The sequence below is a fragment of the Pocillopora damicornis genome, chromosome 9, assembly GCF_964200805.1.
Source record: "Pocillopora damicornis chromosome 9, jaPocDami1.2, whole genome shotgun sequence".
NCBI lineage: Eukaryota > Metazoa > Cnidaria > Anthozoa > Scleractinia > Pocilloporidae > Pocillopora > Pocillopora damicornis.
Window position 1 is genome coordinate 18,620,576 of NC_142678.1, and position 16,427 is coordinate 18,637,002.

At 38.5% G+C, this 16,427-nt stretch overlaps 1 protein-coding gene across 1 annotated transcript in view; it reads right to left on the reverse strand.

Moving 5' to 3' along the window:
• Positions 1–13,962: 13,962 nt before the first annotated feature.
• The window catches only part of LOC149040493 (sacsin-like), a 31,397-nt gene continuing 28,932 nt past the window's right edge, over positions 13,963–16,427 (reverse strand). The window contains exons 9-10 of the mRNA XM_089182608.1: positions 15,610–15,889; positions 13,963–14,705 (exon numbers count right to left, since the gene is read on the reverse strand). Of these exons, the coding sequence (XP_089038734.1) occupies positions 15,611–15,889 (279 nt within the window). The 3' untranslated portion in view covers positions 13,963–14,705; position 15,610. The remainder of the gene's footprint in view (positions 14,706–15,609; positions 15,890–16,427) is intronic.

Genomic DNA, 16,427 nt, shown 5'->3' on the forward strand with positions numbered 1-16,427 from the left:
GCAGTTTTCATTTTTTATTCGTTAATTTCATTTGTTCTGCTGCAGAATGGGAAGGATTTAGGGATGGTATGCTGTGTAATGGTACTGCACATCACTTTTCCTTGTCCCTGATTGAGTACATGTGCAAATTTGTAAAGAGCCAGTATGAAATAATGAAAATTGTGACTTATATTAAGTCAATGTTTTAGTACAAATGAGGTCAGAACCACTGAACTGAATTAAGTCAATCCTCTTGATTTGGAAGTAGTCTACATACCACAAGTACAGTAATTACACATGAATTTCACATGAATATTTATGAATTTGATGATTGATAGACTATCCTGCCTACTGTTTATGCATATAATTACCCTTCCAGCTACAAGGAGAGAAAACTAAAGAAATTATAACAAAGGGGTTCATTTATTTAAAAAAAAGGTATAGAAAACAGACCCAACGTTTCAACACTAATTTCGTCATGATTACATCTATGAAAAGGCACCCTATATGGATTGTGCATTCCATAATAAAAGGGGTCAATCCATTTGATCCATATAAATAAATCCTACAAGCAGACCATAATTCAATTAAATTGAAATAAGTCACAATCAATTCCATCAAAGAAATATACACAGCAACGAATTATTTGTAATTAAATTCGTGCAAAATTCAAAATCAGGTGTAAAATGTATTAATAGTTACCTTCCAGACGAACTTAATGATTTTTCAGGCAAGATCTTCACAACTCTATAATATAATGTGACGGTGAAGTGTTAATTTTAAAGTGAAGCCCTGGAGCCGGTTTCGTGTTTAGTAATGATTGATGTTTTAAAACATTCTCGGAGAAATAAATAAGTTCCGTAAAGGCCAGTTTTATTCACCATGGATCGGCCTTCAATTAACAAATAGAGAAGCCTTGGCTGTGCTCTGTTCTGTTATAAAGCACGCAGGAAGCGGCTAGAGCACGAAAGAAGTCGTGTTTCTCCCTACACTTCTTTCGTGCTCTAGCCGCTTCCTGCGTGCTTTATAACAGAACAGAGCACAGTCAAGGCTTCTCTATTTGTTTTATAATAAAAAATCCATTAAATTCCCCGAGCATTACTTTCAATTTTCAAAACAAACTTTATTTCCAAAGCGAACAACAGTGTCGTCAGCATGCTCTAAACTCTCATAAAGCACGCTACAATAGGCCAATCAGAATCCCTGTTAGAATGGTTCAAATAATCTGATTGGCTGTACAAGACTAAAGCTGTCAAAAGTGTCAAACCATCAAAGTTAAAAAACCATCAAAGTTCACCTTCTGCGATAGTTTACAAACTGAAATAGTTCGGTAGGTCGAATTTAACACTTTTGCCTAAAGTTTTTAAGTCTCTAATACAGAATCTTGAAGTGAAATGTTCAGTGAACTTCAGCCGAATTATGGCTCATAAAAACACGCGAGTTTTTTCACATGACAAGGTAGAAAACAAACTGTTCAAGGCGAGTGTATTTTGAATGAACGACAGCCGAATTCACCGGAACATGAAGATCGCTTGGGATGACAGCGCCGCAAAACTCGGCTGCAGTGACAGATGTTACTTTCCACTCAACGCATCGGAAAGGATATCAGAGCAAGCTCTTATTTTTTTCACTCGAAGGGCGGCCGATGTAGTTTCTGGGGCTTGCTGTGATGACCGGAGATCGCCATGATGAGCGAGCCGCGATGGACTTCAGCATGATCATATTTGCTCAGACACCGTCATGATTAGAATGAATTTTAACAGTTATGCCAGTTTGGTTATATTTTTCATCATTTCTGTTTTGTTCTGTTTTGTTTTTGAACACTGAACTTTATATACTATATGAGTGTTGGCTGTGTTTGATTTTTATTTCCGTACGTAAGCTTGCAATCTAACTGAGCGTGAATCAATCTCTAAAACCTCGAACGTCTATTTTGTTTTCCTTCGAGGATTTTCGTATCTGCTCTCGTTTTAATAACGTAAATTACGGCGCCTGGTATGTTTACAAACCTTTATTTGGTACTTCTGTTGCTACTTGCCGGCTCGCTTGTTCCGAAATTTCAGTTTCAATTATCGGAAAAAAGCTAAAAGGAAGTCCCGGAAAAGGTCGAACATAGTACAGTTTGGCAGATGGCGTGACAGCTTTGGCTCAGCTCTATGCTCTATAGAAGGTAATTTAGTGTTAACAACTGGGTTGAAAACGTAAATTAGCCACCGTAAAGAGTAAAAAAGCTATAACTCGTCTTTTATGACATGAAAACAAACCTGAAGTTGATAATAAGTCAGGCGTAAAATTGAATTGGTAGTTTAAATTTATGCCGATTTTCGTGGAAGTCATTTCTTCGCTCTGCTATCTCATTAAACTCGTTGAATAAGTAAGAAACAACATATTTGTAACGCCGTTCATCGTATATATGCAAGGCCGGTTAAGGCCTGAAAAAATTAAGGATTCCGCGTGCTTTATTTCCTTGCTCTGATAATAACTTGGACCGAAACCGATCGCGGGCCATTTGAGTTCGTAAATAAACAAGTACAAAAAAGGCCAGTTTTGTTCACTATGGTTGAAAACAAGTCAGACGTAGTATTGAATTGGTAGTTTAAATTTATGCCGGTTTTCGTGGAAATCATTTCTTCGCTCAGCTATGTCACTAAACACATTGAGTAAGTCAGAAACAACATATTTGTAACGCCGTTCATAATATATATGGGCGAAGGCCTAAAAAAATTAAGGATTCTGCTTGCTTTATTTCCTTGCTCTAGTATTAACTTGTAGATGAAACATCTACTCGAATCGAAACAGCCATTTGAGTTCGTACATTATGTGCGCCATTGACAAGCTGTTCTTCAGTTCTACTAATCTGCTTGCGGCCTGGTATTTTAAGCATGTCCGAGCTGCTGTGTGTTTATGAGTAAAAACCTCAAAACTAAGCCATACTCCGAAGTAAACTTACCTTCAAGTAGTCACCTGCTTCCTCATACTAAATTGAGTTCAGATGAGGCTTTTTATAGCATTGCGAAGCTTATTTATTCCTCCTCAGGCTCAGCAGACGTCACGTGATCGAAAATGATATATGATAACATGATATAATATCACAATTTTAACACGATCGTTGGGCGTTTCTTTTTATTTAATGTAGACAAAATTATTAAATCTTTTGGGATTTATGAAGAGCCCCGCGAATTTATATCAGATGCATACTACCTTTCCAAAACACCGACGTAAGACAATTAAAACAGTGTTCTGTTTCTCGGAATTGGGGAGCATTAAGGAAACGAATTCCCGGAAATTGACAGTTATAATGACAAGCTCTGTCTGAAGGTTGATATTCAGAGTTTCTGGGAATCACATAAACAACAAAGTAATGACTGTCGTTCAAAAGGGAATGAGGTTAGAAAAACTGCCTTAAACAACTACCTTTTTTATTGGATATTCAATTTCTTACTCTTATATTTATTTTTCTATCATTAAATACTTTATAATATTTTCAAGCATCGAGGAAAACATACGAAAATGTTTCTCTCACGGATTCAGCTGCATTGTAATGCTCGAATTTCACCATGTGCAGCCGCTGTATAAAGTGTACCTATCTGCACATTAACTGCTGTTTTGTCATTCGAAGTGACTGATGTTTCGACAACTTAAGCAGAAGTCATCATCAGAGTCAAGAGAATCATAGTTTACAATGGAATGTACTAAGTCCGGTGCGTGTAACTCGACACTGATGATGACCTCCGTCCAGGTCCCAGACCAAGTCCGTTCCCCCAGTGTTTCCTTAGCATGCTCCAAGGTAAAAAAAAGTGTAAAGCAATGCTGAAATAACCTACAACTCCGTCTTCATATTAAAGAAAAGAAAGTAGATGTTTGCAATTCAGTAACATTCGTAAAAGACGAGAAACTCACTCTTCTTTGTTATTCCTAAATTGCGCTGTATGTGGCAGGCTGCTAAAAGATTAAGCGCAAAAGTGCGAAAACTTGAATTTTTCAAGAACATTTTGTCAAATCATGTGACATTCAAAAAGTCCATTCTACCCAAAAGCCGCTTATGGTACAAAAATAAAAAAAAAGTAGTCTTACAGAACACAAACAACAAAGCAACGACCGAGCCCAAATAGGACTGACTACCCAAGAGAGACAAAACCAAGTGAAAAAAAGGAAAGGTTCTGCCTTCAGATAACAACAACCCAAATAAGACTGACTACCCAAGAGAGACAGAACCAGGTGAAAAAAAGGAAAGGTTCTGCCTTCAGATAACAACAGCCCAAATAGGACTGACTACCCAAGAGAGACAGAATCAGGTGAAAAAAAGGAAAGATTCTGCCTTCAGATACCAACAGCCCAAATAAGACTGACTACCCAAGAGAGAAAGAACCAGGTGAAAAAAAGGGAAAGGTTCTGCCTTCAGATAACAACAACCCAAATAGGACTGACTACCCAAGAGAGACAGAATCAGGTGAAAAAAAGGGAAAGGTTCTGCCTTCAGATAACAAAAGCCCAAATAGGACTGACTACCCAAGAGAGACAGAACCAGGTGAAAAAAAAGAAGAGGTTCTGCCTACAGATAACAAAAACCCAAATAGGACTGACTACCCAAGAAAGACAGAACCAGGTGAAAAAAAGGAAAGATTCTGCCTTCAGATAACAACAGCCCAAATAAGACTGACTACCCAAGAGAGAAAGAACCAGGTGAAAAAAAGGGAAAGGTTCTGCCTTCAGATAACAAAAGCCCAAATAGGACTGACTACCCAAGAGAGACAGAACCAGGTGACAAAAAGGAAAGGTTCTGCCTTCGGATAACAACAGCTCAAATGGGACTGACTACCCAAGAGAGACAGAACCAGGTGAAAAAAAAAAAAAAAAGAAGGTTCTGCCTTCAGATAACAACAACCCAAATAGGACTGACTACCCAAGAGAGACAAAACCAGGTAAAAAAAGGAAAGGTTTTGCCTTCAGATAACAAAAGCCCAAATAGGACTGACTACCCTTGAGAGACAGAATAAGGTCAAAAAAAAAAAGGAAAGGTTCTGCCTTAAGATAACAACAGCTCAAATAGGACTGACTACCCAAGAGAGACAGAACCATGTGGAAAAAAGGAAGGGTTCTGCCTTTAGATTACAACAGCCCAAATAGGACTGACTACCCAAGAGAGACAGAACCAGGTGAAAAAAAAAAAGGTTCTGCCTTCAGATAACAACAGCCCAAATGGGACTGACTACCCAAGAGAGACAGAACCGGGTGAAAAAAAAGGAAAGGTTCTGCCTTCAGATAACAAAAGCCCAAATAGGACTGACTACCCTTGAGAGACAGAATCAGGTCAAAAAAAAAAGGAAAGGTTGTGCCTTAAGATAACAACAGCTCAAATAGGACTGACTACCCAAGAGAGACAGAACCAGGTGAAAAAAAAGGAAAGGTTCTGCCTTTAGATAGCAACAGCTCTGATACGAATGACGGGGAAAAAATTAAAAAATGAAGGTTCTTCCCTCACGGAGATAAGTCAGGTAATTTGAGACTGATTACCCGAGAGAGTGGGTAAGAAATAACAAAAGAACGAGAGCATATTTAGGATTCTACTTTCGAAATTGCGAAATAGTATAGTACGATTAGTTAGAAAACACACTAACCTGCCAAGAGCGCGTCATCTTATAGGGAAGGAATATGTGAGCTGTGATGTCAGGGTTCATACCATAATTAGTTCATCTTGCTCATGTTAGGTTTCAGCAGTTGGATAATACACCATGTGATTTTATGCATCTGTCATCTGACTACCACAGAAATAATTCCTTCTCTTGCTTCGAAAGCACAGAAGTAAAGGTAAACCTTGCTTTGCTGATTAAATGGTTTGGGCATCATCATTTTCCGCTCAATGGTTATTAAGCAGCGAGATTTATCGCGCGTCATCATACAGCTCTTGACAGAGATTATCAGACATACAACCTTACCTAAAAGCCAAATTGGTCAGGTCAGCGAGTAGAATTTCTTCCTCGCGAAGCAATACACAGTTAAGACCTTACCTTAAGAAAGAACGATGGCCCCTTTCGCAGATACCACCAAATACATTCGTACCTTCGCATAGAATTTTCGCGGGATAAGTTCCCGCGCTTACCTGATGATTGGGAATTACTAAAATGATATTTTATACTGAAAGAGCTCCTTAGTATGGACGCCAGAAAAGTGTTATCAAAGTATCTACCCAATCGTTTCAAGCGTTAAATGATACTCTTGTATCTCCAGAACATAATGCAGTCGAAATCTCTCTTGAAAACAAGGTCCTTACCGAGCGGCTCACCGGCCTTCATGCTGACTTAGAGTCAAAGGTCTGATCAGAGTGAAATATAAGTTGGCTGACACAATTTAATTTTGGTATTGTCGTGACAGAACAGATAATCGCTCTTTGTGTCACAAACCATTAAAATACAACTGTTACTTGATAGTCATGTCACGCACTATAACCAGGCTATCCTCAAATGCCATGACACACCACGGCTTAGCTAAGCCGTTCTTGTCGCTGAATCATTCTGCAATTATGAAAATTGCCATTCATGCCATGAATGCGTAGTTATTTCCAAAGAGAAAATTATGCAAAAGAGTCCTAAATTTACGTAGCACTCCTAACGCGCAAGCCGCGCGGATCCTCGCGCCTGTTTACATTTTAATCGTTAACTTTAATTAATTTCACGTTCGAAGCCAAACACCTCGCTTCCACTTGCTAATAGATCCTTCCACGGTTTTAGCAGCCATATTGGTTGGGGGTCAAACAAAACCTCGTTGCTAGGCAACGAGTCCTAGAATCTCTAATGATAATAAGACGCGCATCGCTACCCTCGTTAAATTTTCGCTTTGTTCAGGAACAAGAATCAATATCCATCGCTAAAAAAGATAAGACATTGATAAAGGTGAGTGACCTTTTTTCTCTAGGCGAAAAACCTTTTATTCTCTGCGTTTTTATGGGAACACTGGGATCGTTTTCTTAGAACGTGACCTCGCGGCTGACATAATGCCAGAAGGTCACAGTACTGCTTTTTCTAAAGACTTTTTGCAACTTAATTGGGCAGAGGAAAAATTGAAATAAATATGTTTACGTACCCTTAAAACTTTTTCGTCCAGACAGGCTAACATACTATTGAAAAACAATTAACTCGGCAAAGAGAAACCCTTGGCTAAATGGGTTTTGGAGATAAGTGTTGTGTGGGCAACTTCCAAATGCCATCACAAGATGTGTTAGAAACATCAAGGTTGGCAAATGTGCGCATTTATGTAGAGCAGGCAATAGGTAGGGTCAAACACTTCAAGATTTTAAGTCATATAATGCCAATGAGCTACCTTCCTTTGTGTGATGACATCCTCATTACATGTTGTAGCCTATGCAATCTTCTTCCTCCCCTATGTGAGTAATAAATATTTTAAAGAGAACCAAAAATACTAGTGCCTGTATTCTTCCTAGACAGTCTTGCAGTGATATGTAAAGTTGAAAACTGTTATGCTCATTCACTGCATGTAAAGTAAGCAGAGAGCTGTTCAGTCGCTAAGAAATATCCACCATAACTTTTAGATACCTTTATAATATAAAAAAATTCAACAAAAAGGACTAGAGCTATAGTAGTGATATCTGTCTTACATATTAAATGACACTGATTGATTTATTCGATTAAGTAAAGCTGTTTGCAAGAGGAGCATAGCCAGTGAAGTTCTTCTGGTTCAATAGTGAGGTCTTCACATTCCCAGTGATACCACAGTGCACACTGATCACAGCATACACTATTTTCACCATCCTTCTCAATTTCATCAGGTTCCAAGCACAGGCATTCACATTTTGGACAGTAAAAGATACCTACCAAACCCAGCAAAACCTTAACAACATAGCCTTTGTAAAAGAAAACTAAATCCTGCTCAACTGTTTGATAAAAAACCTCATCTCGCTGAACTTCTTCCACTAAAGGGTCACCTACTTGTGTCCACACAACAAAATACTCCTTAAAGCAATTTGATAGGACAATTTCCCCTTGTAATTGGATGTAGTACTTATGTCCTTTGTTCAGACATACTTTACCACTATCCATCTGTAAAAACTCAGTTCGATTCCAGGCATCAAGAACCCTTTCACCTTTAATGCTGTATGGACATTTGCATTCAACAACAAATGTTCCACAGCAATCACAGGTGCCAATAGCTGTTGTTACAAAAGCATCTAATGCCTCCTTCTCATGTGCTCGCCCCCATTGCACAGCTGGAACATTATTTAGGGACTGGTGATGAACAATCCTGGCAATAAGGGGTTTGGTCTTGACCACCTTTTTGCGTCCAGCTAAAAGTGTTTTCACTTTGGTATGAACCTCATGAAATTTTGAGGCAGTTATCCTTCCTTTCCTCTGCTCCACCCATTCTGTACATTGGCTTTGAGCCCTAGTGGCCTTTTCAATTGAATCACACTGATTCTGGCTCAAGTGAAGTGACTCAAGAAACCCTGTCACAATGGTTACTTCCCCTTCCCCCTTATGTTCTGAGGCAAATTTCTCTGCAACTTGGTTCAGTGGAAGAGGTAAGTCTTGTGCATCATGACTTTCTTCTTCCACTTCGACAGCCTTAAAAATCACTGACTTATCAGTAATTTTTTTCCATTTTGCAAGAAATCTATTTTTGCTTTCTTCAGTGGCAGCTCGTTCACACTCTCTGCGAGGATCAAAAGTTTTCTTTAAATCTGAGTTGATTTCCCTCCTTTCTTGGTTTGTGTGAATCAGTTCTTATTTTTAAGTCTCTGATTTTCTTAGGCTCAACTTCTCTAAAGGTGCGATCATTCCATCTGCATGGTACAGATGTACATGAAGGATTAGTGAAGCCCATAGAAACTGCATGCTCCACTTTGTACAAAAGTGCCATAACATGATTGCAACTTTGGGAGTAGCCTGCTGTACAGCTACACCATGCAGACAGGACACCCCCCTGATTTGTATCAATGGCTACCCACACCTCCCGTGGCTCATCTCTGACTCGTTGGGATGGTGTAACTTTGCACTTTAAAAAACACTCTCCGGTAGAAACAAATGTGTGTGAATACACCGTACCCACGAATCCACTGACAAAGTAGGAATAAGCTTTACAAAGCTTGTACTTCCCTACATAATCCGAGTCAAATTCTTTCTTTGACAAAATAAAAGAGAACACTTTCCCAAGGTCTAAAGCTGGCCATGTTGTCATATCGTTTCTCCATTCATCCTCTGCAATATGCCTGGGGTCTCTAGGAAGACTCTTAATTCGTTGTTGGTACTCGACTGTGAGTCTCGACCTCAACTCCTCGTCGGATACCACAACCCGAACATTACGTTCACAAGCAGAAAAGGCTCTGGCGACAAGCTCTCTTTTTTTACCAGTTACACTTAACCCCCTTAAACTTGGGTAATCTTTTAGTTCACCCAAGCTTTTCTGGAGAAAATTTTCGTAAAGATCTTCTGGATTTACACTAGAGGGCTCTTTCGGAGCACGCGTAGCCATGGTTCGAAATAAAAACAACTATTGAGCTTGAAAACACCTAAAGTACAAAAACCAAAACCAAAATTTTAAGTACGTTGTAATGCTACCGCCGTAAAGCCTAAAATTTAAAGCTACACAATATCGATGGCTATAAAATATATTCTAATTTCTCAACCGAAAGAGGTGCTTTTTAAAATGCGATTTTCGCATCATAGCGGCCGCGAAGTCAACTTCGAACAACATATCAATCTGCCCATAAAACGCAGAGATAAAACGGTATTTCGCCAAGAAATTCGGCACTTACTTTCAGTAACGCCTTATCTTCGTTCCCGCTAGATTTGGAGACGAAAATAAGCAATTTTCCTTCAATAAAGTTAATATATTGAGCGAAGTTACCGAAGCACGTCTAATAATTACAAAAGAATCTATCGCTCGTTGCCTAGCAACGAGGTTTTGTTTGACCCCCAAACAATATGGCCGCTATAAACCGTGGAAGGATCTATTGAGCCCTCTCGCTTTACTTTGACAAGCCTAAGGATCATTTTACGCATCCCTGGTGAGAATTCTTTTCTTGAGCAAAGCTCATCATGTGTCTTAATGAAAACATTAACGATTTCCTCTTTATCAAATGAGACAAACGGGAACGAGTTTTGAGTGATATATCTAAGCCAAGACTGCCACCGTCATTTTGGATCTCCGCCTGGGTAGATTTTAGTCACGTGCTAGGCAACGTATAATCAATAACAAGATAGAATTTCATTTCAGGCCTATCTATCAATTTTGTGGTGTATGACTTTCACATTTTAGTACGTAATACGTATTTTCAATCTTCAAATGGTCTTGAAACTTAAAAGAAAATTGTTCGTTAAAAATTCACTGAAAATCGGTAGCTAAAATTGTTTGTTTAGGTGTTATTTGATTTTCGTGTTAACTTGTAATTTCGTCAGTCGCCGGCATCTTCTGTTGCTTCACACAGGGAAAACACACGATACGAAACGTAATGATTGATTTTGTCCTCAATCTCACGCTTTAACAGAAAAAGCTTTTGAACATCTGTAAACTCCTTGCGCTTCGTAGTAAGTGATATTTTCAATGAATCTTCGGATTGTTTTCAAGTTCAAGGATTGTGAATTCTGTTATTTCAGTGTGAATCCTTGCATGCCTGCTAGTCGCTGGCGTCGCTTGTTGAAACTAAAACGAGAAAAAAAAACTCTTTTAAGATTATCATAGGCTTCTTTTTCACCCCACCACTATTCTTAGCAACAAAGGTCGCCATTTTGTTTGTTTATTGCTCGCCAAAAACTATCAAATGCACTCAAAAGCCTAAAATCGAAAAAAAGTTTACAGGAATCGACCGAGCAAGCGAGCGAGCGAATGCTATTCCTCACATCGTATCTATAACTCGCTCTTGCGCATGCGCGTAATTCACGAGTTAAAAAGGAAAACAATATGGCCGTCTTGTATAGAGCAGCTGTTGTTTAGTTAATAGAGGAACTTTCCGATGATTCAATACTACAAGAAGCGAGAAGTTGTGAAGATGACGAATTTCTTTTGTTTCTATAGATAGGGGAGAGGCAGAGCCATGTCCACAAGGAGGATTATTTCGAACGTATTAAACCACTCTACAATGTTTCAGAATTTTGAAGTCATTTTCGGATGTCAAGAACTACAGTCAGCAGCTTGGAACGCCTGTTAGCTACTTGCTCAGGTCTGCCTCATGGACAAAGGAATGGGGGAAGACCTACAATTGACTTACAGAAGCAAGTATTGACTACGATCTGGATACTTGGCAACCCTGAATACCTGCGATCAGTGGATGATTAATTTAACATTACAAAATCGAGTTTATTTCGTGTTTATCGCAGAATTAGTGGAGTGATATTTGAAGAACCTACTTTTTTGAAACTGAGCACCGTTGGGAAAAACGATTAATTTCGAACCCTTCGCCGAAAGGAAAGCGTTGGATCAATGACCCGTCTTTAGATTGCGCAGATCAGTGATCCGATAAATCCTTGTCGAAATGGGATTTGATTGATCACTTATCTAAAAATGGATTTGCTCAAAAGGAACGCCACAGATCAGAAATCCTGATCCAAATTCTCCCGAAGGAACGCATCCTTCGTTTGCTTCTTTCTATGATATAATCACTCACCGTTATGATGCCCTAGTTTTTCTGAAGTTGCCGAGTTGAGTCGTCAATCCTTATTACTTGTGCTATCTAAATGTTGCATTTATGAAAGGCAAAATATTGATAATGATATCAATGAGCCACGTACATTTCACTTGTACTTTCATGATATATCGTTAATCGAAGATTTGAGTTTACAAGGATAGCGTGCTTAGTGAACATACCCAAGCTGATCTTGACAGAATCTTTTTCAGGGCTGGTAATGCCTCTCCAGTCGTTTCTTAAGCATGCTTCAAGGTAAAAAAAAGTGTAAAGCAATGCTGAAATAACCTACAACTTCATCTCCATATTAAAGAAGAGAAGAGGATGTTCGCAATTCATCAACAATCGAAAATGACGAGAAACTCACTCTTCTTTGATATTTCTAAATTGCGCCAAATATAGCAAGCTGGCTAAAGAAGTATGCGCAAAAGTGCGAAAACTTGAATTTTTCAATAAAATTTTTTCAAATCATGTGATCTGCAAATAGTCCATTCTACCTAAAAGCCGCTTATGGTACAAAGTCAAAAAGGAATATGTTTGACATCAGCCGAAAAAAAAGGCATCACAATGGACGATTGCACGTGTACATTGCACGTGTGTTTGCATGATATATCGTTAATCGAAGGTTTGAGTATATAAGTATAGCGTGCTTAGTGAACCCAAATTTGTCTAAAGCCAATCAGGTCTTGTTTACTGTGTGCTGATATCCCACGATAGGAATTCAATGACCTGATATCACATGGTATCATTGTCACCTTTGTAATCATTAGCATGATACGTGACACGAATTTGACTGAGTACACTTTCGATTCATCTATTTAATAAAAGAACTGAATTCAAAGGTATAAGTTAAAGCGTATTTTTTGTCTTTGATGGTTGACTTACTCTATATGTCCCAGAGTGCACTTGCCAGCTATATCACAACAACAGAATATTTGTAAATATAAAAAAAAGGAAAAAAAACTTTTTACTTCACTTTACAAGTGTGTTCTTAGCTGGGAAAGGTGAGCATTTTGTTATTGCAAAAGACAAGTTGCTTTTGGGCGAGGACCCCTTAGAGTCAACTTGAGCGAGATAGAGAGGTGTATTGCAGGCAGCATAAATCAAAGCGGCTAAGTCCCGTAATCTTAGCAATAGCAAAATGAGAAAGATCTGCCAGAATATCGTAATGTAGTGCCGTGATCTGTTGCCTTCGTCAGCATAAATGCAGAGGAATTCTTTCTTTTTATTTTTTGGTCCTTATTCGTCTAGTTATTCGGTTTCTCCTTTCCTTTCAAATAAGTACATCTCTGTTAATTGGAAATCTTCAATATTATTTTCATTGTCACTATTATTATTACCATTATAATCATCACCATTACTACGATTGATGTGCAAATGACAAATCGAATCCAATTGGTTCCCAACGGCCTTTTGTTCCTACACTAAGGCTTAAATTATACTTTGATAGATTTCTGATTAAATACGTTGTAACATGCATGGAGATGTACAAAATCTTACGAGGAAGTCGGATGTGAAATCGAAGGGGGAAGGGGGGTCACCTTGCTCGGTTTTGGTTGGACATATGAAAACGCACGTCTCTTCCCCGTTTGACTTCACCCACAAAAATTCAACCCTGTTAATAGAAGGCTTCATTTTTAATCGAACCTTTGATATCACTACATTCATTGAACTAAAGGACCACTTTGTTCGGAAGAAAAAAAATAATTTTGCGGTATTAAAACAATTTCCTGATCACTTTAGTTCGCTAGTTCTTGCAGGGGCTGTTCAAGCCGGTGTGGCTGACGCAAAGGCGAAGAAAGTCTACGTTTACTATTTTGTTTTCCTCTTTCAGGTTGGAACACAAATAATCCTCCATCTACTGCGGCTAGAACGTGTATTTTGAATCAGCTCCGATCTGTGACCTATTCGAATAAAGGAATGGAATTCGTACATCTACAAAACAAACAAAATAAATCAAAAAACAAACTAGTGCACGCGCACACACGCGAAAAGTCCACCTTTGAATAACCTAGGTGTAGCCATACTCTCCTCCCCTTCAAGGGGAAATGGAGGCGAGGGAACGTCTATGCAAACCTGACAATAATCGTGTTCCGTGACGTCACTCCTTTGCAAGAAAAATATGTAATTACTTTGTGTCGGTTTACGTTTGGTTCGATACTTTCGTGAATTCTGATTAACTGACTAGACTTAATGTTTTCTGTCCTACAAACAAACAAGATGGCGGACGGAGTGTCTTCATGGCCTACTCTAAGGACAACAGCTATCGAGGTTGAGATTTTCCCTTGGAGGGAAGGGTACGGCTACACGTAGGCCACCCTTGAATAAAACCAGATCAAAATGTCCAAACATGCCATTCATAACTCTTTATTATAAGTCTCACAGTTTTCACCTGTCTCCTTTAAAGAGTTATATTTGCAAGGAATAAGTGTACTGTTCAAGCTATAAAATGTTTTAATTCTACCGCAACATCGCTGACCATACATAAAGCCGTGCATAGACGAACCTGGATCCATGAAAACATTAGAAAAAAAATTACTGGATTCTCAACTGAATTATTGCTTAAATGTAAGAAAGCTCATTCCAATCAAAGAATAGACTGGTTTATATTTGAACACAAATTGAGGAGCCATTGAATTAACACTAATGTGAAGCCGGATAACGTAAACATTTAACTAAAAACACACAGAAGGAAAAATCTGATCTGATCTGGAAAGACTAGCTTGTTACCAATGATATTCTAAAAACACCGTAAATTCCATCCTTCCCAAACAACTAAAAAAACCAAAAATTAACTGGATTTTGTTATTAGACAGAGAAAACTGATACTGAAACTTCTACGCTGAAATTACGATGAAATATACCAATTATCACATGTATTTTCAATTAGTTTCCTCACTTATTTAAGCTCAGCTATATAACCTGTCAGCCTAGTTTTGTAGGACATCGATGGAACATAGCAACTATTGCAATACAAGCATGACTAAGAGCTATCGTTCTAATCTAAGCCAAAGCATCTAAGCACATTCTGAAATCTCTTCATGCAAAACATCTTTGTAATTGGTGCCACATCAGAATGAAAGAGTAGCTCCTTCTGCAATGAAATACAAAATACAAGGAGTTAAAAAAGACCTTAAATTGACAAAACAAAGGTGTGCACCGATTTATGAGATTTTGGTATATTTTTTAACGACTAGAGATCCGTTAAAATTTGTTACTTACCGAGCATTAATTTATGCTCATGATCGTATTATCTAACTTCTGATCACCGGCAATATTATAACGACCCAACATCACCGACAGATCGACTGACCAATGGTACCTGAGTCTTATTGCTTTCAACATCACAGCAAAACAGACTAGCCCGCTTTATAACCCTTACCTAACCCCCCCCCCCCTTCCATACACAACAACTCTTCACTTCAGTAATGATGACTTCCGCTTAGATTGTTGAAACGTCAGTCACTGCTACCGACAACAGTCTTTCTCAGGACTACTCTCACCCGGACGATCTGACTACATGATCAAATATAACTTTTGGGTTCAATCTGTTCACTGTAATGTATACATGGATATATTTAATTTTTTTTTTGCGCGCGCTATAATAATAATAATAATAATAATAATTTTATTTATATAGCGCTAAAATCCAATAATTGTCCAAAGCGCTACCTAATTACAAAATAAAATATAAAAAATATAAAATATAAAATATCTACAATATACAATATAATTCAAATATAGCCTAAGTTATCTACTATATAAATCAAAAACATCTCAAAACAAAAGGAATCTCATAACCTATATGCTAACTTAAATAAAAAAGTTTTAAGGGATTGCTTAAAAGTTGCCACTGAAGCACATTTCCTAATCTCTAGAGGTAAATCGTTCCACAATTTAGGTCCTGCAATAGAGAAAGCTCTGTCTCCATATGTTGTTATGCTATAACAGCGGAAAAGACTTAAAAGAAATAAACTCTGGCACATGAATGCTCGCACCTTATTGGACTTTGCTCTTCACATTATCAAGTATCTTGGTGGCTAATCGCACTGCCTCACAGGCCTTTTCAAGAGTGTAAATGTCGCTTGGTATACGAGGACAGCAAACTTGGTCCGGGTAGCGCATGCGTGTTGAGTCACCCAGGAGAGACTCAAGATCACGGGACAGCGAAGTCAGATTCGAATCTTTCAGCTTGAGGGAATTTTGCACCAGGTTGTGAACATTGGTTTTGTTAGAATCTACGGAATATTGGGCAGCCTTCAATGCTTTCTCTGCAGCCTGAAAAAAGTAACTATTAAATTTACATTCCTTATATACATAATAAGAACTTTTCCGATCGTATTTCTAACACCATTTTAAAAGCACATTCAATGCTATGGAAAAAACCACAACAACAACAGGAAAACCTAGGGGAAATTTCAAACAGTAAGCTGCCTTCCTTTGATTTGAAAAGAATCAAGGAACAATACTGAAAACACTTTAAGTAAATATTAAAAAAAAAAAAACTCATATAACTAACTTCTAGCGGAGTTCGCGTAGCCCCATAATTATACAAAATAGTAGTAATAGTAACCCATTAAACCGAAAAAATTGGATGCACGACCGTATGACCGTACGACCGTATGACCGTACGACCGTACAAGGTGCTACTTTTAGCATGCGTGGTCAACTGTACCGCGGGCACGCCAAAGCCACGGCTTTGTCTAGTAGTCCAGTGGTCAGTGCACTGGGCTCCGAGTCGGACGACCCGGGTTCTAGTCCTGGCCGGGGCAAGGCGCTGTGCCCTTGAGACGTGCGGGAAAAAAAATGCGAGATC